The 24,317-nt window shown below is 43.5% G+C and overlaps 1 protein-coding gene across 2 annotated transcripts in view; it reads right to left on the bottom strand.

Annotated features, from left to right (window-relative positions):
• Positions 1-21,901, bottom strand: part of DCAF1 (DDB1 and CUL4 associated factor 1) — an 82,405-nt gene extending 60,504 nt beyond the window's left edge. The window contains exons 1-3 of one of the 2 annotated variants that reach the window (XM_004780117.3): positions 21,818-21,901; positions 5,586-5,703; positions 71-147 (exon numbers count right to left, since the gene is read on the bottom strand). In XM_004780117.3, coding sequence (XP_004780174.1) covers positions 71-147; positions 5,586-5,695 — 187 coding nt within the window. In that variant the 5' untranslated portion in view covers positions 5,696-5,703; positions 21,818-21,901. Of the gene's footprint in view, positions 1-70; positions 148-5,585; positions 5,704-16,508; positions 16,698-21,817 lie in introns of those variants that run through there. The other variant, XM_004780115.3, reaches the window with a different exon arrangement.
• Between the last annotated feature and the right edge of the window lie 2,416 nt (positions 21,902-24,317).

Below are 24,317 nucleotides of genomic sequence, written 5' to 3'. Positions count from 1 at the left end.
TAAATTTTCCTATAAGCTACTTTCTTTTGTAAGAATATTAGAGCCAGGCTTAAGAGAACACAGGTCTCACCAGGATGTCGGTCATCAAATGGGTCTGGATCTCCCTTACGATATTCTTCAGTTTCTTTTTCAATCAATTCAGACATCCTAGCACAAAGGGAAGACAGGGTCAACTCTAGACAAGCATACAAAAATATGTACCACCACCTACAAAAGTCAATTCAACAATCAAGGTGTAAAATAAAAGCAGAAAGTTAGAAAAGTTATTTTCCCAATGAACACACAGATCTAAACAACCATCTCATTAAAGAGTGTCCACTCCCAAATACATTCTTCTCTCTACTTTCCTGTCCCAAAAGATAGCACTACCCTCCCCTCAGGAACCTCAGAGTCCTCATTAAAACCTATTCTCCTCACCCCCCACAACAATAATTCCTGTTAGCTCTACCTACAAAGTATTTCCTGACTTCAATCATTTCTTTCAATCTTAACTATTCTTATCCTTGCCCAGAACACCATCAACTGCCTGAACTACCCAGAGTAGCCTTTTCTCCAACTTCCTGCTTCAATGTTTGACACAAAATTCATTATCCAACTTCCAAAAATTTATCACACTAACTTCAATTATACCCAAGTACTACCATGGCTTACACTAACCCAGCTTCTGTCTACATCTCTGACTTCTCTCCATTCTCCCTTCATAAAGCTTCAGGCATATGGCCTTCTCTGCTCTTCGAAGAGTCCAAGTTCATAACTGTTTCAGGGCCTAAGTACTATTATTTCAGCCTATAATAGTCTTCCCCCCACCTAACTTCCTACCCCTACCCCAAGCAACCAATTATCTGCTTTCTCTCACCAAAGATTAGTTTTGCCTATTCTAAAATGTCATACAAATGGAATCATATATGCTCTTTTCATAACTGGCTTCTTTAGTTCAGCATATTTTGAGTGATCCATGTTGTTTGTTGCATGTACCAAGTCTTTTTTTATTCACGTTTTTGAAAGAAGAAAAATCACATTTTGAATACCCTAAGCAAGAATGACACCTTAACCTATTATATGACAATCAAATGCAAGGCTATTATACTCTCCAACATCTACCATGCTCTGTCCTGACTCAAACTCTCCTATATGTTTTTTGTCCACAAAATCATACTTCCCATGGTGGCTCAGTGGGTTAAGCATCTGCCTTCAGCTCAGATGATGATCTCAGGGTCTTGGGATTGAGCCCCGCATTGGGCTCTCTGCTCAGCAGGGAGTCTTCTTCTCCCTCTCATACTCCCCCTGGGCTCTCCCTCTCTCAAATAAATAAATAAAATCTTTAAAAAACAAAAAACAGGGACGCCTGGGTGGCTCAGTTGGTTAAGCAGCTGCCTTCGGCTCAGGTCATGATCCCAGCGTCCTGGGATCGAGTCCCACATTGGGCTCCTTGCTAAGCGCGGAACCTGCTCTTCCCTCTGCCTCTGCTGCCACTCAGCCTGCCTGTGCTCGCTCTCTCTCTCTCTCTGGCAAATAAATAAATAAAATCTTTAAAAAAAAAAAAAAAAATGATACGTCCTAGTTTTAAAAGCTAAGCTCCCTGCAAAAACTCTTGCCTACTCTGGCATATTTTTCCCCATTAAGCCTCAAAAATATTTCTGCTTGGCGCACCTGGGTGGCTCAGTGGGCTAAGCCTCTGCTTTCGGCTTAGGTCATGATCCCAGAGTCCTGGAATGGAGCCCCGCATCGGGCTCTCTGCTCAGTGGGGAGCCTGCTTCCCCCTCTCTCTGCCTACTGCTCTGCCTGCTGATTTCTCTATCAAATAAATAAATAATTTATTAATAAATAAAAAATATTTTTTTTTTATTTCTACTGGTCTATCCTTCCCTTTAAACTCTGAAAATTCACTTTGCCGCAAAGAGCTACCACATAAAATATGTTTAAAATTACACATGATAAGATCTACCAATATCTTCTGTTGAAACTAAGTAATGTTCCACAGTGGAAGTTAATGGATTCTGGAGCCAGCTGGCCAGGGTTCAAATCATACTTCTTCCACTATGTGTAACTCTGGTCAAGTTACTTAACCTTTCTATGCCTCATCTGTAAAATAAGGGTAATAGTCCCTATCTTATAGAGCTCCCTTGAGGTTTAAGGTAATACATGTTCTCTGCTTAAAACAAAACCTGGCATGTAAGAGCTGGATAAGTATTGCTACAATGAAAACTGAGAATCAAAAACAAATAGAGGGACGCCTGGGTGGCTCAGTTGGTTAAGCAGCTGCCTTTGGCTCAGGTCATGATCCCGGCGTCCTGGGATCGAGTCCCACATCGGGCTCCTTGCTCCGCGGGGAGCCTGCTTCTCCCTCTGACTCTGCCTGCCACTCTGTCTGCCTGTGCTCACTCTCACTCTCTCTCTCTCTCTGACAAAATAAATAAATAAAATCTTTAAAAAAAAAAAACCAAATAGAAAAACAATTTAAGGTAGATTTGACTGGGACAGGATAGGAAGAAGCCTTCTGGAGGCAGAACTCAAAAGTTCTTTAACTTGATGTAGTTGATAGTTTTGCAAGTAAAGAATCCAACAAGCAGAGTATTATACAATATACATCTCAATAATATAAAAAAACAAACCACAGAACCTGGGTAATGCTCAAATAGCATGACCCAAAGCCAGTTCCTTTTCACAGAATCAAGTCGAAGTCTTGATTATAATAAATTACAATATGAATAATAAATAAAAAGTCAAATTTATAAGAAGTCACACATATTTTTCTTAGGAAAACTGCCAAAAAATCATGAAAGTTGCAGCCAATAAAAGAAGAGGCAAGCCTGAAATTCACTGCTTTGCAAAGGATATACACTTATACCTGCAGCCAGCGCAGGAGTGGGTAAGGGAGAGACTATAGACATGTGAGAGAATTTTAGGAAATACTCAGTGAACTAACACACCCACAATGTGGATGATAGGAAATGCCCCTTTCTAAAATAAACTATACTTTTAATTCATTTTACTGTGTCTTAACACTTCCTGTCTAACCTTGAATATCTTTTAAAGATCTTGCTCCATGTAACTTTATTTTCCATTCCTACCTTATATTCACCCTCCACTCTGGTGAGGTCCATTTCTTCACTGCCACAAAAACATGTCCCAGTTCCTTCTCCAGTCATTGCTTTTTTTCGGTCACATTTTTCACTTTTCCTAGAAAACCCTGACCCTCTGTTTTTCACCAAAGCTACATTCTACCATCTTTCAAGTCCCTATTCCAAAAACCTTTACCACATCCTATATTCTAAGCTTAGCTTTCCACTATCTAGCTATGTTGTTTTTTGCAAATAGCTCCAAGGATAGCTATCATTTAACAATGTAGCTCTCAGTGATACTTGTAGTGACAAATGAGGAAATTAGTTTCAGGGAAGTATATAACAGTTCCCACAAACAAAAGGTCCTCATATATTTGCTGAGTGAATAAAAGAAACTGACTCATTCAAGTTCTTTTCATTCTCATAACTCATGCAATATTTCAGAATCATACTGCCCAATTTAGCACCTCATTATATACTAATTTATACTATTCTGCATTGTTTCATATCTGTTAGTTGCCTCCCAGATGGTTATCTCCTTGAAGACAGAACCCCTCTAGTTTAGGCTTTACATTACTAACCAAAGCACAGGGACAAAGCTGAGGGTCAAATATGATTATGGATGTGAAATAATCTTGAAAATAAAACACTCTCTTTGGTGTATGTACTCAATAAATATTTTTTCCAATTAAGTGAATCCATCATTAATGTTATCATCCCCATTTATAACTCTCTCCTCTCACAGTTATACCAATAATCCACATTTTAACTGCACAATACTTAGATTCTTTAAATTCATTGTGGCTGCATTCAAGTATCTTGTGATTAGTAGTTCTTAATCTCCAATGACTCTACAAATTAAAATCCACTTTCCACCAGTCAGCAATAATACTGTTCCTAAAAAAAACTGTGATTTTCACATGCTCCCAATATATTGAGAGCAACAAAGCATTTATCCCCACTTAAACTTTCATAAGGTCATAGTTCTCTTTATTTCTGTGGAATACATCATTGCACAAACAAAAGGCTTTTTTCTTTGCTATATCAAAGATTAAATGTTAAAGATCCTCATGTTCCAGTGACCTCCTCCTTAAAAAAACCATGGGCATCCCTCTTCAGCCTTTATTTTTCACTCTCCGGTTTCACACATCATTCAGTAAAATTACTGAATACAGTTACTATGTACCAGGCATGCACAAATCACCGTCTGAGGAGACAACAATAAAAAGGTGTAGTACATGTCTTTTAAAAGCTTTTAATTTAAAAAACAAAACAAAGAAAAAAAAGCCTTACAATTTAGTGAAGTAACATATGCAAAAAAAAAAAAAAATTATAGCACAATGTGGTTAAGAGTTAAAATGGGGGGAATTAAAATTATACCACATTTGATATAAACATTTGCATGTGTATACACACACACACACACACACACACACACACAGGAGAATGACTGGAGTATTAAAAAAGAAATAAAAGGAGTGCCCCAACCTACCTGCGGATGTCAAAGTCAGAGAATTTTATAGACATGATCCTCAAACTGCTTCTTGAAAGGATGGGAGTTTGCCAGGCAGACAGACACACCAAGGAAAGGCATTTCAGGCCAAAAGAATAGCCAAGTGTAAAGACACATAAACATTAGAAAATATGGTACTTTTCCTTACTGAAGGAGACTAATACTATGAGGCAGAAAAAGGAGGTAGAAGCCAAATCATAAATGGCTTCATAAGCCACTCTAAAAAGTTTACATTTTATTCTGTAGGGAAAATAGAGCCAGAGAAGAAGTATGATCAAAGGTATAACAATCAGATTTGTGTGTCAGGAAGAAGACTCTTTCAGCAAAGAGGCGGATGTATTAGAGGAGGGTAAACTAGAGATGGAGAGAAAATTTACACTGCCTAAGAGGCTAGTCAAAACATGATCAATATCTAATGAAGGAAGTGGGAAGGGGGAGTGGGGAAAAAAGAGAAAGCAGAAATCCTCAGGGCATGGGGACTAAACTTTCGGAAGACACTGTACACCAAAGTGGAGAGCACAAAAGCACAAACTGTGAATGAGAAAGGAGGCAGGATGAAGATGGTAAGCTCTACTGTAGACAGAGTATGTATAGGTGTCTGCAAACCGCCAGGTAAAGATGTATACATCAAGCAGCTAAGAAAAGGGTCTGAAATTTTTAAAAAGAGGGATCTGAAATAGAAATAGTGATCTGAAAGTTAACCTAAGAATAATGTTTTAAATCATGGATAGAAATGAAACTATCTAGGTGGACTATCTAGGGTGAAGAGAAAAAAGAACCATCAACAAAACCCTAAGGGTGAAACACAGACAAGAGAAGAACCTACAAAGGAGAATAAGGACCAACAGCCTGAGAAGAAACGTAGAGTGTCAAGAAGTAGTGAGAAAAAGACTAGTTCTGAAAGAAAAAATGGATTCAGAATTCGTAGTCAAGATGAAAATGTTCCCATACTTGCCTCCAATTTGTCCCTTTTTTCAAACGAATTTATAAAAAAACATAATTGTTCCTACCTGGTAAGAATAGGTACCATGTCCTGCCCACTGCCATGCTCCTTTTCCCACTGCTCCAGCAGGGTAGTGAGCTCAGCTTTGGAGTCCACATGCACCGCTACTGTAGTCATGGCTTGGCCTAAGGAATCAAAAATATACAGAAATAGCACATGAACACAGGCAAATAAACCTAACATACTTCCTACAAAAATTGAAAAGGGGAGAGAAAAGGGATGAGCAAGCAACAAAAACTTAACTCCCAGACCCTTCATTCAGATAATTTTATTTGTGGTACAATGGGAAACCTAGCATTGGGACCAGGATACTCTTCAAGTCCTTTCACCCTCTCCCAACCTCGCTTTGTTCAACTGTCAAATGAGACAAGCAACTGGATCAAAATTGTGATTCTCACCACTTCTAGGACCAGGAACCCCGCTAAGAAACAGTCAAAAAGCTAGGGTCCCTTTATCTCCTCAAAAACGCATACAACTGAGGCATCTGGGTGGCTCAGTGGGTTAAGCATCTGACTCTTGGTTTCAACTCAGGTCATAGTCTCAGGGTCATGGGATCAAGCCCCACATTGGGCTCACTGAGGAGTTGGCTTCAGAGTCTCTCTCCCTTTCCCTTTCCTTCCCCCTCTGCCCCTCCCCCTCCCTCTAAAAATAAATAAATCTTTTTTAAAGAAATGTATACACCTACATATCACACACACACCAATCCCTACTCTAGCTCTCTGAGGTCTAAAACTTTGAAGCTATGTTTTTTAACAGGAAAGGTGGCAAAAATCACTCCCAAAATATTTTTCTCTTCTAAGTTTTTAGGGGAAAATTATATGAAAGATAAATAATGTGTCCCTGACAATTCTTTTTTTTTTTTTTTAATTTATTGGACAGAGATCACAAGTGGGCAGAGAGGCAGGCAGAGAGGGGAGGAAGCAGGCTTCCCGTTGAGCAGAGAGCCCGATGCAGGACTCGATCCCAGGACCCTGAGATCATGACCTGAGCAAAAGGCAGAGGCTTTAACCCACTGAGCCACCCAGGCACCCCCCCTTTTTTTTTAAGAATTTATTTATTGGGGTGCCTGGGTGGCTCAGTGGGTTAAAGCCTCTGCCTTCGGCTCAGGTCATGATCTCAGGGTCCTGGGATCGAGCCCCGCATCGGGCTCTCTCCTCAGCGGGGAGCCTGCTTCCTCCCCTCTCTGCCTGCCTCTCTGCCTACTTGTGATCTCTGTCTGTCAAATAAATAAATAAAATCTTTAAAAAAAAAAAAAAAAGAATTTATTTATTTATTTGAGAAGAACCTGGGTGGCTCAGTCATTAAGTGTCTGCTTTCGGCTCTGTGTTCACTCAGTGTTCACTCTCTCACTCTGTCTCTGTCAAGTAAGTAAATAAAAAAAATTTTAATTATTTATTTAAAAGAGAGAGAGAGAGACAGCAAGCACAAGAGGGCATAAGCAGGGGGAGCGGTAGAGGGAGAGGGAGAAGCAGGATCCCCACTGAGCAGAGAGTCTAATGCAGGGCTCCATCCTAGGATCCTGGGATCCTGATCTGAGCCAAAAGCAGACATTTAACCGACTGAGCCACCCAGGTGCTCCAGTCCCTGTCAATTGTTAACAAAAACCCAAGAACTAAAGTGGATATCACTACCAACATGAAAGTTTGGAAGGAGCATTATAATAAGTCCATCTGTCCCTCAGGCTCCCTAAGATCTCTAATTGCTGACTTCCTAGGAGCATGAGAGGCTGGAGACAGAGAAGTTGCTGGGTTGAGTGGTCAGACCAGGGATACAGAACAGGGAGCTGAGACAAGCTTTGCAGGAGCTACATGAGAAAGCTGTATGAAGAAAAGAGGCTTATTTATAAGGGGCTCCAAAAGGGGTAAACGAGACCCAAATGTTTAGATGGTTTACAGATCAACTTCTTTGCCAAAGTAGTCTTAGGATCAAATGTCAGACATTCCACCCAAAATTTGTATTTTCACAGAAATAGCAACAATTCTATAAAAACAGTCTAACACTAAAAAGAGATTACTGACTGATCGAGGATTATTATTGATTCTTCTAAAGATACCTACCGTAAGACCAAAGGAAATACTTGTGAAAGATACCATCAACTCTCTAAAATGTAAACATTTGTGTTTCAATAAAGTAGAGGCAATACTAATACTGAATAGTGATCCATGTCACTAAAGGAGAACAAATTTTTCAAAAAAAATTTTTAATTTAAAGCCTTTTTTTCCCTAAAGATTTATTTATTTATTTATTTATTTGACAGACAGAGATCACAAGTAAGCAGAGAGGCAGGCAGAGAGCGAGAGGGGGAGGAGGGGGAAGCAGGCTCCCTGTGGAGCAGAGAGCCCAATGCGGGGCTCGATCCCAGGACCCTGGGATCATGACCTGAGCCAAACCCAGAGGTTTTAACCCACTGAGCCGCCCAGGCGCCCCTAAAGCCTTCTTTTCTACTGAGAAGAATCCACATTTTCAGTCTTTATAGCCAGAGTCACAGAAAGGAAATGTTGCAGGTGTGACTAATACAGACCTCTGACTTTAACTTAAAAACTCAGGCTGTATTTTTTACTGTAACTGACTATGCATTTTTTAAAATAACCTTATTTGGAATAATTTTAGATTTACAAAAAAAGCTGCAAAGATATTGGAAAGAATTCACATATACCCCTCACCCAGTTCAGTTTCCCCTAATGCCACCATATTATTTTAAAGTGGAATAATGTCAAAATTAAGAATCCCAACATTGGGGCGCCTGGGTGGCTCAGTTGGTTAAGCAGCTGCCTTCGGCTCAGGTCATGATCCCAGCGTCCTGGGATCGAGTCCCATATCGGGCTCCTTGCTCCGCAGGGAGCCTGCTTCTCCGTCTGACTCTGCCTTCCACTCTGTCTGCCTGTGCTCGCTCTCGCTTGCTCTGACAAATAAATAAAATCTTTAAAAAAAAAAAAAAAAGAATCCCAACATTGATATAGTAATTAACTAAACTCAACTTGATTTAGATTTCAGCAGTTTTTCCATTCACGTCCTTTTCCTGTTCCAAGATCTCGAGGATACTACACTGCACTTAGGTGTCATGTCTCCCTCACGTACTCGGGTCTATGAGTTTTTTAGTTATTCCTTGTTTTTCATGACCTTCACAACCTTGAGGAATGGGGGGGGGCATTTTATGATAAAGATCTAGAAACCGTGCAAAGCAGTTAACAGCAAAATTAAGCTCCAAAGACACATCCTAAAAGTGTAAGAGAGAGATGGCTTTACTGGTGAACTCTAATTTAGTTTAAAGAAAATTAACATCAATCTCAAATTCTCCCACAAAATAGAAGAAGGACACTTCCTAATCTATTCCACGAAGCCAGCATTACCCTGATGCCTAAGCCAAATAAAGCCATCACAAGAAAACTACAAATATTCTTTATCAATACAGATGCAAAAATCTCAACAAAATGCTAGCAAGCTGAATACAGCAGCACATTAACAGAAATATGTATCATGACCAAGTGGGATTTATCCTAGAAATGCAAAGGTGGTTTGACATACAAGAATCAACTAATGAGGGCACCTGGGTGGCTCAGTGGGTTAAGCCTCTGCCTTCGGCTCAGGTCATGATCTCAGGGTCCTGGGATCGAGGCCCGCATCGGGCTCTCGGGGCTCTCTGCTCAGCAGGGAGTCCGCTTCTCCCTCTCTCTGCCTGCCTCTCTGCCTACTTGTGATCTCTCTCTCTCTATTTCAAATAAATAAATAAAATCTTTAAAAAAAAAAAAAAAAGAATCAACTAATGAGTGCGCCTGGGTGGCTCAGTGGGTTAAGTGTCTGCCTTCAGCTCAGGTCATGATCTCAGGGTCCTGGGATCAGGCACCATCAGGCTTTCTGCTCAGCTGGGAGCCTGCTTTCCCCTCTCTCTCTGCCTGCTGCTCTGCCTACCTGTGATCTCTTTCTCTCTCTGTCTGTCAAATAAATAAATAAATACAATCTTTTTAAAAAATCAACTAATGTAATATAATAGAATGAAGGAAAAAAATACATGTTCATCTGACTGATATAGATAAAGCATTTGATAAAATCCATTACCCCTTTGGGGGGGGAACACTCAAACTGGGAATAGAAGAGAACTTCCTCAACGTGGTAGAGGGCATTAAAAAAAAAAAAAAAACCCACAGCTAACATTATACTCAATGGTGAGACTGAAAGCTTTCTCCCCCAAAATCACAAAAAAGACAAGGATACCTGCTTTCACACTTGTATTAAACATTGTACTAGAGTTCTAGCCATAGGAATCAGGCAAGAAAAAGGAAGAAAAGGCATCCAAGTTGGAAAAGAAGAAGTAAAATTAACCTTATTCACACGTGCATGATTCTATACAGAGAGAAATTGCAAAAAAAAAAAAAAAAAAAAAAAACCCGATTACTGCTAATTAAGAAATTTTAGCAAAATTATAGACTACAGATCAACACACAGAAATCAGGTATATTACTATATACCAGCAATGAACACTCCAAATGTGAAATTAAGGAAACAATTTTATTGGGGCAGCTGGCTCACTCAGAAGAGCATGCAACTCTTGATCTCAGGGTTGTGAATTTGAACCCCACACTGAATGTAGAGATTACTAAAAAATAATAATAATAATAATAATAAAATAAATTCTAAAAAGAAAACAATATCATTTATAATAGCACCAAAAATAATAAAATATTAAGGAATAAATTTAACCCCAAAAGCACAAGACTTACATACACTGAAAACTACAATACACTGCTGGGAAAAAATAGAGAAAAACTAAATAAATATATGGAAAGACATCCTATGTTCCTGGATTAGAAGACTTAATATTGTTAAAATGTCAATACTCTCTAAAGTTGTCAATAGTCAATCCAATCCCTATCAAAATCTTAATGACATTTTTTTGCAAAAATGAAAACAGTGAAAACCAAAACTATCTTCTTTAAAAAGAACAAAGTTGAAGAATTCACACTTCTGATTTCAAAACTTAGTACAAGGCTACAGTGAGTAAAACACTATGGTATGGGTGTTAGGAGAGAAGACACATACACCACGGCAAAAGAACTCTTTGAGTGAAGAAATAAAAAACTCACATTTACGGCCAACTAATTTTCAGTAAGTGTGCCAGAACATTCAATAGGGAAAGAATTTACTGAAAGACCAGTAGACTCTTAGTAGAAAGTCTAATGGTATTTCAACAAATTGTGCTGAGAAAACTGGATATACACATGCAAAAGAATAAAGTTGAATCCTTGACTCATACCACATAAAAGAAATTAGTTCAAAATGAATCAAAGACCTAAATGCAGACGCTTAAACTATAAAATTCTTAGAGGTAAACATAGGGGTAAATCTTCATGACCCTGAAACTGGCAAAGGATTTTTACTTGTGACACCAAAAGAATAAGCAACAAATCAACAAACAAGATAAATTGGACTTCAACCTTTAAAACTTTTGTGTATCAAATGACATTATCAAGAAAATGAAAAGATAAACCATGAAATGGAAGAAAGTATTCGCAAATCATATATCTGATAAGGATTCTGGATAGGATATATAAAGAACTCCTACAATTCCATAACAACAATGACAACAACAACAAACCTCATTTTAGAATAGGAAGACGGGCACCTGGGTGGCTCAGCGGGTTAAGCCTCTGCCTTCGGCTCAGGTCATGATCCCAGGGATCGCATCCCGGATCAGGTTCCCTACTCAGAGAAGAATCAGCTTCTCCCTCTGCCCCTCCCTATAGCTAGTGCTCACTCATGTGTGCGCACTCTCTCTTGCAATAATTAATCAATCAATCAATCAATTAACTAAAATGGGCAGAAATCCTGAATGGGCACTTCCCCAAAGATACACGAATGGCTAACAAGTACATGAAAATATGCTCAACATCATAAGCCACCAGAGAAATGAAAATCAAAACCACAATGAGATACCACTGACACCTACTAGAATGACTATAACCAAAAAAACAGAAAATAACAAGCACAGGCAGGAGAAACTGGAATGCACACTACTGATGGAAACAAAATGGCACAACTATGGAAACAGTCTGGCCTCTTCTCAAAAAGTTTTAAGAAAAAATTAAATACAGGGGCGCCTGGGTGGCTCAGTGGGTTAAGCCGCTGCCTTCGGCTCAGGTCATGATCTCGGAGTCCTGGGATCGAGTCCCGCATCGGACTCTCTGCTCAGCAGGGAGCCTGCTTCCCTCTCTCTCTGCCTGCCTCTCCATCTACTTGTGATTTCTCTCTGTCAAATAAATAAATAAAATCTTTAAAAAAAAAAAAAAAAAGAAAAGAAAAAATTAAATACAGAATTACCACATAACCCAGCAATTCCATACCAAGATATATATATCCAAAAGAATTGAAAACAGACATTCAGGGCGCCTGGGTGGCTCAGTGGGTTAAGCCGCTTCCTTCGGCTCAGGTCATGATCTCAGAGTCCTGGGATCGAGTCCCACATCGGGCTCTCTGCTCAGCAGGGAGCCTGCTTCCTCCCCTCTCTCTCTCTCTGCCTGCCTCTCTGCCTACTTGTGATCTCTCTCTGTCAAATAAATAAAATCTTTAAAAAAAAAAAAAAGAAAACAGACATTCAAAGAAATATTTACACACAAATGTTCAAAGTAGCATATTTGCAATAGCCAAAAGATGGAAACAAGGACCAAAAGATATTCATCAAAAGATGAATGCATAAACAAAACAGTTACATTCATACAATGCCCTATTATTCAGCCATAGTAAGAAATGAAGTACTGATACATGTTAACACTAATGAAAACTTAAAATATGCTAAGTGAAAGCAGGCAGGCACAAAAGGTAATATGTTGTAGGATTCTACTTATGTGAAACATCCAGAATAAGTAAATCCATCAGAAAGCTGGCTCCTGGTTGCCCGGGGCTTGGGAAAGGGGAAGATATGGAGTGATGGAAATGGGGTGATGAAAATGTCTTGAAACTGAAAGAGGTAACAGTTGCACAATATCATTAGTCTACTAAATGCCACTGAATTGAACATTTTAAAATGGTTAGTGGTCAATTTATGGTATACGAATTTTACCACAAATTTTTTTAAAGATTTTATTTATTTATTTGACATAGAGTGAGAGACAGTGAGAGAGGAGCAGGAGGAGGAGCAGGAGAGGGAGAAGCAGGCTGCCACCAAGCAGGGAGCCCAATGTGGGGCTCCATCCCAGGACCCTGGGATCATGACCTGAGCTGAAGGCAGACGCCCAACCACTGAGCCACCCAGGCACCCCACCACAATTTTTTTTTTTTTTTAAGTGGAGAAAAACAAGGGCACGGAGGTGGCTCAGTCAGCTAAGCATCCAACTCTTGATCTCAGCTCAGGTCTTAATCTCAGGGTTGTGAGTTCAAGCCCCACACTGGGGTCCATGTGCAGCACAGAGCCTACTTTAAAAAGCTAAAAATAAAAAAAATAATAAAATAAAGGGGTGCCTGGGTGGCTCAGTTGGGTATCTGCCTTCTGCTCAGGTCACCATTCCAGGGTCCTGGGATTGAGCCCCACATCAGGCTCCCTTCTCAGTGGGGAATCTACTTCTCCCTCTACTGCTCCCCCTGCTTGTGCTTGCTCTTTCTCTGTCGAATAAAAAAATAAAATCTTTTAAAAAATAAAAATATAAAGTGTAAAAAAGAGGAGGATGGGACACCTGGGTGGCTCAGTCAGTTAAGCCGCTGCCTTATGCTCAGGTCATGATCCCAGGGCCCTGGGATCGAGTCCCACATCAGGCTCCTTGCTCGTCAGGGAGCCTGCTTCTCTGTCTCTCCCAGCTTGAACGCGCATGCATGCGCTTTCTCTCTCTCTCTCATAAGTAAATAAATAATCTTTAAAAAAAAAAAAAAAAGGAATATCAGGAGGAAATGCCTCTTGGACAACTTAAGTGATCAACATAGTAGGGCACATAACACTGAAGTTAAAGGAAAATATTAGGTTTAATAAAGGTCAACTCAAGAGCATTTAAATAATAGAATTTTAGAGTTCAATTTAGAAACATTCTTTTGGCATCATTTTCAAAACCTGCAACGAGGGCACTTGGGTGGCTCAGTTGGTTAGGCAACTGCCTTCAGCTCAGGTCATGATCCTGGAGCCCCAGGATCGAGTCCCGCATCAGGCTCCCAGCTCCACGGGGAGTGTGCTTCTCCCTCTGACCTTCTCCCCTCTCATGCTCTCTCTCTCAAATAAATAAATAAAATCTTAAAAAAAAATTAAAACAAAAAATCAAAACCTGCAATGAATTACACTTAATAATTATAACTTTGGGAATGATCACTTGCCCAGGAAAAATATAAACTCAGACTAAAATAATATCGATGATAATTCATTTCATTATCAATGAAAGACAATTTATATAAAATGTTAAAGGTTCAGTCATCCCTGCTCATTGAACAGTGAAAGTACACTACTCAATTCACCATGTTTTAAAGTGAGCTCTTTAAGTGGTACACAGAATTTATGGCCTATCCAGTAATGACACAATAGTTACCAATTACTGAATATTAATATGGGAAAGATTTTGGCTAATTTCTTATGCTACTCTGAATTTTCACAACCACCATACCCTTTTTTGCACATGACAGAATGGGCTGAGAGAAGTCCCAAAGACCAATCAACTGGTACTTTAGAAAAGGGTTTCAAGCATTCATATGCCAACTCTGCAAATGGTAATACTGTGAGATCGGGGTCAAGTTATTTAACTTCTCCAAATCTCAACTGCCTTATCTGTAAAAAGGAAATGGCTATTGTGAAGGTTGCGAGGGTTAAATGCAATGAAATAATATAAAGCCCTACAAAAAATATGTGGAATGTCTTTATCCTAAAGGTTTCCTGCCAATATGTTAGGGTGATGTGTATGCAAGTGATTTCCAATGATTCCACAAAGTAAGAAATACACACCACACCTATAGAGAAAATATAACAAAGTATCAATAATCATCAAATCTGGATGGATGAACAAGTGTTCATTTCACTATTCTTTCAACTGTTTGAAAACTTCCATAATTAAGAAGTTGAAAAAATTAAGATGCATTTCCTTGCTAATTTGAACCAGCTCTTAAATATATGTCAAATGAGAAAAGCCAAACGTGTGTGTTGGCACATGTATGCACCTGTCCCTAGAATAAAATAACTCTGGAAGAACACACAGGAAACATAATACCTATTACTTTTGCAAAGGTAACAGCTTTCTGAGGGGTAATGGTAGGATAAAGATTTTCCAGGACAGGTTATTAACCCAGCACTATCATTTTTCTGCTATTTTTTGGTAAACTTTTGTAACTTTAAATCATAAAGTCTGTACTCCCCAAATACATAATACCTAATGGCCTATTCAGCATAAACTACGCCAAAGCCTAAAATCAAGTCCACGTTAAGGACAGACCTCATAAGGTTAAAATCATGAAACAGATGTCTGAAAGCATTCTTCTTTATTTAAAAAAAAAAAAAAAAAAAAGGCGGGGGAGGGGGTGAGAAATCCAAGTTTGGAACTTCAAGTAAAACTTACCCAATAATTAATATGACATATAAAATCACATAAAACAATTTTCTATTAGTGTCCGTGACAATAACAAAATAATAATAATAAAATAATAAAACTGATACAAACCCAATTTCATTCACTTCAAACCATGTTGTGGTTCATTCTACCAGATTCCTCCCCTATTAAGTTTAATAACTGTACAACAAGTAGAACAGTAAAACACTGTGCTCAACTACTCAAGAGATTTCGAGGACTTCCTTTATAGTCTCCAGTTTCTGTATCTATTAACAACCAAAATACATTACGACTCGAAAATAGATAATACTGTTAGATACCAAAATCTTGACAGCATCACGCGAAAATATACCAAATCAATTCCTAAAGCGTCTACATATACAAGCTTATATAAACCTTAAAGGTAAACTCCAGTACACAGGAAAAAGAAAATTACAGGAAGACACTGCCAATGAACCCCTCACTCTGTACATTAACAAAGCGTGTATAACAGGAAGATGATGCTAATAATTAAACGTGTATAGTAATTAAAAGGCTTCGCAGAAAAGGCAGAGTAAAGAAAAACTGAGGACAATATGACGTATGCAAAGACAATTCATTTTGGACTCAAAAACAACCATTACACACTCCAAAATTATTCATCAACAAATGCGAAACCCAAGCGCTAACACTTGTGTAAGAGGAAGTGAGACGGAAACCGTCTAGGAAGAGAAGAGTTAAGCAAATGCTTGTCACCCCAGATGAAAACGACTATAATCCCCGGAAATAGGCTCCCGGGAAGCTTGGCGGGCACTCTGAGGTTTGGTTCCACGCTGCAAGACCCACACACCTCTCTCTCCACCCCTCCCCTCCACCGGGGGGGGGGGGGGGGGGGGGAGGAGTGCCCGGAAAGCTCCGCCCCCCTCGCCCGGTCAGAAAGCCGGACGGGTGCAAAGGGAGGTGGCACGAGGCCGAGGGAGGGGAGAGCCCGCCCAGGTGACTGGAGCTGGAGGCGGAGACACAGCCCGGGAAGGGGGCCGCCGTACGGCAGAGAAGATGGAGCCCCCCAGCCCGTACGGAACGGAAAATGGAAAGAGTGGAAGGAGAAAGGTTGACGAGGGGAATGAGAAGCATCTCTCCTCCAGGCAGGGGCAAGCACACCCGTGCCCCCCAATCCCGGCGGAAGAGTTACTCTCGGGAAGCTTCTTTTGCGGACTGGGAGACCGTGGAGGCCCCGCCCCCGAACCAAGAATCTGGAGAAGGAAAAGTCCTGTCAGGCCCCGTACCCAGCCTCCCCACCGGCCCGGCCCGCCCCCTCCCCGCCGGCGGCCCAGGCAGGTGCCGCCCCTCCCCCAGTCCGGCGCCCACTCTCTCTCCCGCCCGGCCACACGCCCTGTCCTCTCTTGGCCTTCCGAGAGAGCCGTCTGTCTCCTTCCCCCACTCACCTTCCCGGGCGGCTCCGCCGCTCCCCCCTGACCCCGCCAGCGGCCACAGTTCACACACACCGCCTCAGGTCCCGCACTCACTCTCCCTCACTCACACAGCGCGACCACAGATGCAGAGCGGCCCACATATTATGCGTCACTCGCGTGCTACGTGCCCCGCGCGCGAGCGCGCGCGCATCCCGACTTGGCGCGAGGTTCGGGGCAGTGGGCGGAAGGAGAAATCGAAAAGCCCCGGAGCCTCCTGGGAAATGAAGTTCAGCTTGTAGGGGAGGGGCCTACCAGTCTACATTGGTGCTTGTGTACTAGCTCTCCGCGCATTGACTTCTGGGCTTTATAGTTTTTCCGTATAGACTGGAACTGCTGTGTACTCATTGGCACCTTCGGCAGGCGGAAGCGAATAGGGGTGGACCCGATCCATCCAAGTCAGCGCTACAGCCACTTCACACATTCTCAGTACCTTATTCAGCTCTCTGTGACAGGGGTGAGCCTCTGTTCTATTCTGTCATTTGCCCCATTATACCTAGAGTATAACAGTATTTCGGAAAATATCTCCCACAAGCATATTAGAAATCACAACATTCATTAAAAAGACACTGCTTTTCCTTTGTCTTTATGTTCAAGGGCTAACCTGAAGGATCAATAAATATTTATCCTAGGTCTCATGTGGGGCAGAGAAAAGGGAAAAAACTAAAAGACCATAGATTAAGGCAAGGCTCAGAGGTCATCTAAATTAAGTCCTTTGTTTTGCAACTGGGAAAAGGAAAACCAATGACTTGCCTAACATCCCACAACCAAGTAGCAGTGGAACCAGAACGACTCCTGACTCTGACTCAGGGCAGGGATCCCTTTTTACAGACATGAAAAATAAATGTGACTCTGCAGCCGACAGAATCTCTACCTGACAAGATCCTACCCAGCCTTTCTTTCTCTGGGAGTACTGAGCAAGTTTCTATGCATTGCTATGGAGTCCTTACAAACAACATTTTCACAGGGGTGGGAACACAGGACACAGCAAGCCTGTTGCTGTGCTCAGGTTCCGCAACTGGTAAGAAGCTATTAGAGCCTGATGTGGGTCTCCTGATTCAATTCCTCTCTTTCCAGAAAAGAGACCTCCCTCCTCATTTGAGTGTGTAACTTGGAGTAGCTGCTCAGGCACAAAACTCTAGAATGTGAGGTGACAGTGCCACAGACCTGTCACCTCTCTGCAACCCCTTCACCTGCCATGACACACAGCTCACTTCTCTGTGCTTCTGGAACTTTGCCTGTATTAGTAATGGGTACTACCATTTCCTTTGAATTTACAGCAGGCTCGGCTCTAAGCCAAGAGTTTAACCCAAACTTTTTCATACAACCTTCACAACCACCACAGGGTAGATATGGGTAGCCACCTCTACACATGAGAAATCTGAGCTCAGAGAGGCGGCCCAAGGAACAGGGCCCAGGTTTGTGGACCCAGAGACTGCACTCACAACTGTCCTACACCTATCCTCCAGCACTCTTTCAGCTGACTTTCCTGAAATGCCTTCCTGAGCCATGAACCCAAAATGCATGAATTTGGAACATTTAAGCCTCAGATACCCTCCCTCCTTCCATGGTCTAGCTAGCACAGCAGTGATTTTCCTATAGACTGGGATCCTGAAACAGCCCTTGAGTGAACCCAGGGTCCTGCTCACCAGCTCCTGGCGCAGCCTCACTCTGCCACCAGATGGCACTGCTCCCCTTCAGAAACCCAGGCTGCAGCCCTGGGTCAGTGATGGGATTGAAGAGCAACACAGAGGAACTTTGGAGAAGAGGGAGGCTGGGGAAGCAGAACAGGAGCTATACAGGGCCTCTAGAGCTGTTCTCTCCAGAATCTTTGCTCCATAATGCCTGCAGCCTCCTAACCCCTGCCAACACACACACACACACAGCCACACAACTGTTAGTACACCCAGTCTACCACTCTGAGAAATGTAAGGGACAGCACCCTGGTTTCCAGGCACCATTCACATTCCAAGCATGCGCACTGACACATTCCACAGGACAAGAACATGTGCCCGATACAGAGACATGCACACCTATGCATTGGCACCAGTCCTCACAGACAACACTTTCACATCTTAGTACCTACAAGCACAAACCCACACACCTGACTCGCTCTGACACATCGCTCCTGAATCACTGGAAAGAGATTCCTTGGCCTCTTTGGGATATCTCTGGATTGTCTCCCCCTGCTCTGCCTGTGTCCAGCCCCTCCCTGTGGTGTGCCTCAGAAAGCAGCAGCCACCATCCTGAAGGGCACTAAGTCACGCTTACAGGGCTGCCTGGTGGCAGAAAAAGAGAGAGAGCTGCCCATCCCTGGGCAGCTAAGCATTCCCATGCACTGGAGTACGAAAATCAATAGCATCAAGTCTTCTGGGCCTCGGGATGCTCCACCCTGGTCTACCACCCCTTCTCTGCAGTCACCTACATCCAGGCCCACTGAACCCAGGTGTTCCCACCAGCCCACCCCCACCTTGGTAACACACAGTTCCTGTGCCTCCTCCTACAACTTCTTGGAGCCAGAAAACAAAGCCAGCAATCCCACATCCACCCCTGCTTTACTGTTGGCTGAGCAAGACTGCTCCTGCAAGTGTCCAAGGGTCCCAGGAGCCAGCATGGAGAGGCTTAGGGCTATAACGACGCTCTGGGGACCCTCCCCCAGCTGGACAAAGAGGGAATTCCAAGTCATTCACTTGGTGCCCTCCCCTTGCCTGGGAACCCTGGCAGCCACCTAAAAAAGTGGAACACTGCCCCACTGCCCATGCGGTGTGCACAAAAGCCACTGTGTGACAGCATCCACATCCACCACCCTCACCTTGCAGAGGGAGAAACTGGGGCTCTACAAAGACAAGTTCAAACCCACCTTGTCCAGTGGCCACAGCAGCAGCCATCTCTAGAACCCAGTCCCTGCCTCCTGTTCCCACAAGTACAACTTCATAGAGGGCCCTGAGGCTCAGATGCAAAGTGAAGCAGGAATCCTTCCCAGAGACCCACCCCACCTCCTCTCCACCAGGGTTCCAGCAAGACTGCGGAACCTCCAGAAAAGCCTCATGCAATCTTTAGAACATACTTGAATTTTTTTTAAATACAGTTTATCTGAAATTTATCTGAAAGAGAACTGATCATCTTATATTTTATCTGGCAACCCCCCTGCAGAATCACTGCTCAGCCACGAACCCCAAGGACTCCCCACCAGTGGCCCCTAGAGCCTCTCTTAAATCAACTGCAAAATAGGACATCAGAACAGCTGTCTCCCAGTAAGTCTCATTAAAGATTAGACAGTCCAAGCAGTCAAGGCTCCTTTAGCCACAAGCTGATGATGTGAGTGATATCAGGCTCAAATTCTTCCCTTCCACCCTTCTCTCTTTAACCCTATCACCTATGGTCAGGAATGAGAACATAGTTTTTCCTCTTTACTGGAAAGAATTTGCAGAAGGAGATGGGTCAGCAGTTGGGTCCAGCTTTGGAAGAAAACAGACCTGAATCCTAATACTGGTGCTCCCCTTTACCAACTGTGGGACCCTGGCCTAAACCTTCACCTCTTGTAAATGTAAAATGCTTAGCTTGAGGCCCGGCACACAGTAAATGCTAGGGAAGGGATGACTACTCCTATCTCGATTATTCTTGGTCTAATGCTGTCCCCATTGGCAATTCTTTGACTGGTTTCTCTCTGCCCCCTAGGACTGCCTGCTGAAAGAGCTTAGGTTTTCCTCATGTAAATGAAAAATGAGCTCCCCACCAGAAAAATTCTAAGGAATATTTTCGGAAGCTCTGGGAAGTAGAAGAGCAACCAACCTGGGAGATTACCTGTCCACTCTCTGTCCCAGCCCAGAACAGAAAATTGCATGGATCAGAGGGTGGCTTAAGAAGATCTCCTCCTAGGGACGCCTGGGTGGCTCGGCTGGTTAAGCAGCTGCCTTCGGCTCGGGTCATGATCCCAGCGTCCTGGGATCGAGTCCCGCATTGGGCTCCTTGCTCAGCCGGGAGCCTGCTTCTCCCTCTGCCTCTGCCTGCCACTCTGTCTGCTTGTGCTCACTCTCGCTCCTCTCTCTCTCTGACAAATAAATAAATAAAATCTTTAAAAAAAAAGAAGAAGAAGAAGAAGAAGATCTCCTCCTAGGGGCACCTGGGTGGTTCAGTGGGTTAAGCCTCTGCCTTCAGCTCAGGTCATGATCTCAAGGTCCTGGGATCAAGCCCCGCATCAGGCTCTCCGCTCAGCGGGAAGTCTGCTTCCCCCTCTGCCTGCCTCTCTGCCTACTTGAGATCTCTCCCTGTCAAATAAATAAATAAAATATTAAAAAAAAAAAAAAAAAGATCTCCTCCTAGGCCTCTTCATGCCTCCAAGGGCTACCACTGATAAAGGGTGAGTGAAGATAGTGGACCAAGGAGCCCCTTGGATGTGAAGCCAGACATGTCACCCTCCCCAAACCAGCCTGTCCACACTGCCTCCCTGTTGAGACAAAGCCTGAATCTGGAACCCTTGGCCAGAACACTCTTGTTTCTTTACCCTGCATCCTCTTGCAGGATGGTGATGTCACAATCAAGGTAGAGGGCAGAAGGGGTGACCAGAGATGATAAACCCTGGGCTACCTTCACAAGGAACCCACCTAGCACAAACAAGGGCTATAGCACGAAGAGGGTCAACTTCTGCCCACCGGTTTCCCCCCAGGATTTGTTGGATGCCTCAGCCCAGTTGCCAGTCAACATCCCTGCTGACTCCTGGGGCCTGCCCTTTCCAGAGGCTATGCTCCAGGGTAGAGGTTGGGGAACAGGTGCAAGGAAGGTAAAAAGAAAACACCCCCAACCTCTTTTGCCTCAGGCTCCTGGAATCATAAATTCTTCCAGGAGAAAGAATGGTGGAGTCAGCACTGGAGAGAAAAGACCTTGGATTTTTGGCAATACCTGCTTGTGGCTACGAGACCTTTCTGTGGAATTCAGGGCTCTCAGTCCTGACTCGTTTGAAGGTACACTGGAGACTGCTGGGGTAGACCCTGATGAAGGCTACAGGTCACATAAAGCTTCCATCAGTTCTTTCACTTTGAGAAGCTTGGAGAAGAATGGCTTTGTCTAATGAGAGGAGGCTGGCCTGACTTCCAATTCAGAGGCCAGAGGCCCACCACTACCACCTGAAGTAGCCACCAGCTTCTGGCCCTCCCTAAAACTTGCTGCAGTGGGCCTGGACCTCTGAAAAATATTGCCAGTGTAGCCGGGAATATCCAGTTAGGCCTGGGAGCCGAAGTCATCAAGGGAAGGAGTTTCTAAAGGTAGAAGATGTCTTGGGCTCTCACCATGAGCCAGCTCCTCTTCATTCCCTCAGAGGTGGGGATGTCTCTCCATGAAAAGTCACATGATGTTTCTGGGGGGAGCCCCTCAGCCCAGCTCCTGCTTCATCCGGTCCAAACTTGTCACAGGATAGCTTTTTGTGAAGTCACAAAACTGTCTGCCTCCCCCCAGGATCAGGGACCAGGACAAGCAGGGATTAGCGGGCATGACCTGGGGTACAGAGGGCTTCAGAAGTGACCTTTGGACTCCAGAGGGAGGTGTGGGGTCTGGGGCAGTTCAGCCTGAAAAGCACGAGGGGGGTCAGGCAAAGACCTGAGAATGAGGACCGTTTCTCAGATCTTAGTCATGGCCAACAGGTAAGAACAATAGGAGCCTAGGTCTGTGGTCTTTGGCCATCATCCTGTCTGTTGAGATGCCGGGGAAGAGGGGGAACAGAGGGTCCCACACAAACTCGGTATGTATAAAAGTCCTGATCACTGATGTTCTGGATGTTCCGTGGCAAAGAAAGCTTAAGACCTCCAAGCTGGGCACCTGATCTTCTCCTCAGTGCAATACAGTCATGGTCATTGACTTGAGGCTGAATATTCACCTGTTTCCTGGGCAAGCATATGCTCTCAAATTCTGCTGCATCCATAAGCAGCCCTGATAGCCTCCGGATGTCCTCACGCATTGGACTGCTCTGAGGAAGAAGAAGGTTAGGGTAAGAAATGGGAGTCCCCAGATCCTACTGTATCCAGAGTCTAGAGACTCACCACCAGAGAAGCCAACCCAGAAAAGAAGACAGAAGGGAGAAGAAAGCTTCACTACATCTAAGGAGAAAAGTCACCACTGTTGTGAAAGGGTTGCAGTTGTATGTGGGGGATGGGGAAAGACAGTTCACTGAAGCTTTGTTTGAAGAACGAATCAACAAAAAGATATTTTCAGTGAAGTTCAGCATTCCTGAGTTCTAGCTCTAGGCCTAGCCTCATATCCTGTATCTCTTGGGCTGAGGAGGATGCAGCACAAGGTAGAGGTGACATGTCCCTGGCCTCAAAGGCCCACAGTCTAGGGATCGAACTGTCTCCCTTAAAGAGAATGCTCATGTCCCAGGAGGTGATAGAGCAGCCAGGAACCGCAGAGCCCTACCTCTGAGGCCAGGTCCCTACATTTCCTTCAGGGTGAGAACAGACTGGAATCTTGAGGGCTTTTGACATTAGAGCCAAAGCAGCTTCACCCTCCTCTCAGGAACTGCAGGTCTAGTTCTTGGGTTGCTCATTCTATGGAGAGTGGCCATCCCTCACTTGGCTCCTCTGTCAGCCATTTTTGTCCTAGCGTGGAAGCCATGCCTCCATAGAGGGCCATCTGCTGTCTACTCTGTGGAGCCAGTGAGTGAGCTGTGGGGACAGGCCTGGCCTAAGTAAAAGACTAGAGGGTGACCCAGGGAAAGTTTCTCCTTAGAAACTTAGTGGATCTGTGGTTTTCAAATTTTGTTAGTATTAGTTTACTGTAGAATCATTTTGTTTTGTTTTGTTTTCCCTGTGAAATCTTGTACAGTGGTTCATTAATTAGATAAAAGGAGCCATGTTGGGAGTTGCAGGACACAGTGTGGCAGAGCTCCTAACAGTTCTGAGGAATTCCCTAGGGTTCTCAGGAACTCACTTTGAAAACTATCCTTCATGTGGTTTCCAGACCCTTCCAGGCTTGACCTGCCGTGAATCTGTGACTTCAAAGCCCAGGGTTTTATGAAAAAGAGAACAAGCTGAGGGATACCACTTGTAGGGACCACCTCAGAGACCTGCCCTGAGCATCTTCCCCCACCACTACTTCTAGTTCCTAGTTCTGGTTCAGCTTCGTTACAACTCGCCGATACATCCCCAACTCACCTCTCCCCTGGCCATCTGCCCCCAACTTTGACTCTCTCTTACGGATTTTGAAGTCAGCATCACAGAGCCCACCTAGGCGTCCTAGGTCAGGAGTACCTCAGGCCCCTTTCTGTACCTGAGTTCAGTAGGCAGGAGGTTAGAGACTCTCAATCCCTGGGTAGCATCCAAATTTGCCTGACTCTCTTCTGAGATCCTCATAACCTCCAGAATTGTCCTCATACTTTTTTGACAGCAGGACCTATTTGATTCCATAGGGGCTGCAAGCCTTAGCTGGGAGCCTGAAGATACCCAGGACAGCGCAGATGGAGAGCAAACCCTGCCCTCCCCATTTCTTTTCCCCAGAGATGCAAAGCAGAGGGGACTCAAGCAGGATGAGCTCCTCGCCCCCAGACCAGGCTAAGACTAGATTCCAGGGGCTTTTGTTTGTAAGAATTCATAAAAAACCATCATGGCCTTGGCTATACTACAGAGGACAGCAAAGTCTCGGGATGGTACTGTGGACCTTGTTACAGGGAAATTTAGTTACATTGTACCTGAGAACAAAGGCTGTTGTGCCCTTCTGGTTAGGGAGGCAGGGCAAAGAAGAGCAGACTTTCCCTAGGGCCAGGCATGCTGAAGCAACAAACAAGGCTCTTCAGGGAGC

This window comes from Mustela putorius, unplaced genomic scaffold, assembly GCF_011764305.1.
Source record: "Mustela putorius furo isolate JIRA1106 unplaced genomic scaffold, ASM1176430v1.1 tig00000095_pilon_pilon_pilon, whole genome shotgun sequence".
Lineage (NCBI taxonomy): Eukaryota > Metazoa > Chordata > Mammalia > Carnivora > Mustelidae > Mustela > Mustela putorius.
Note: the sequence above shows the minus strand (reverse complement) of the source record. Positions and strands in the feature narration are given on the sequence as shown.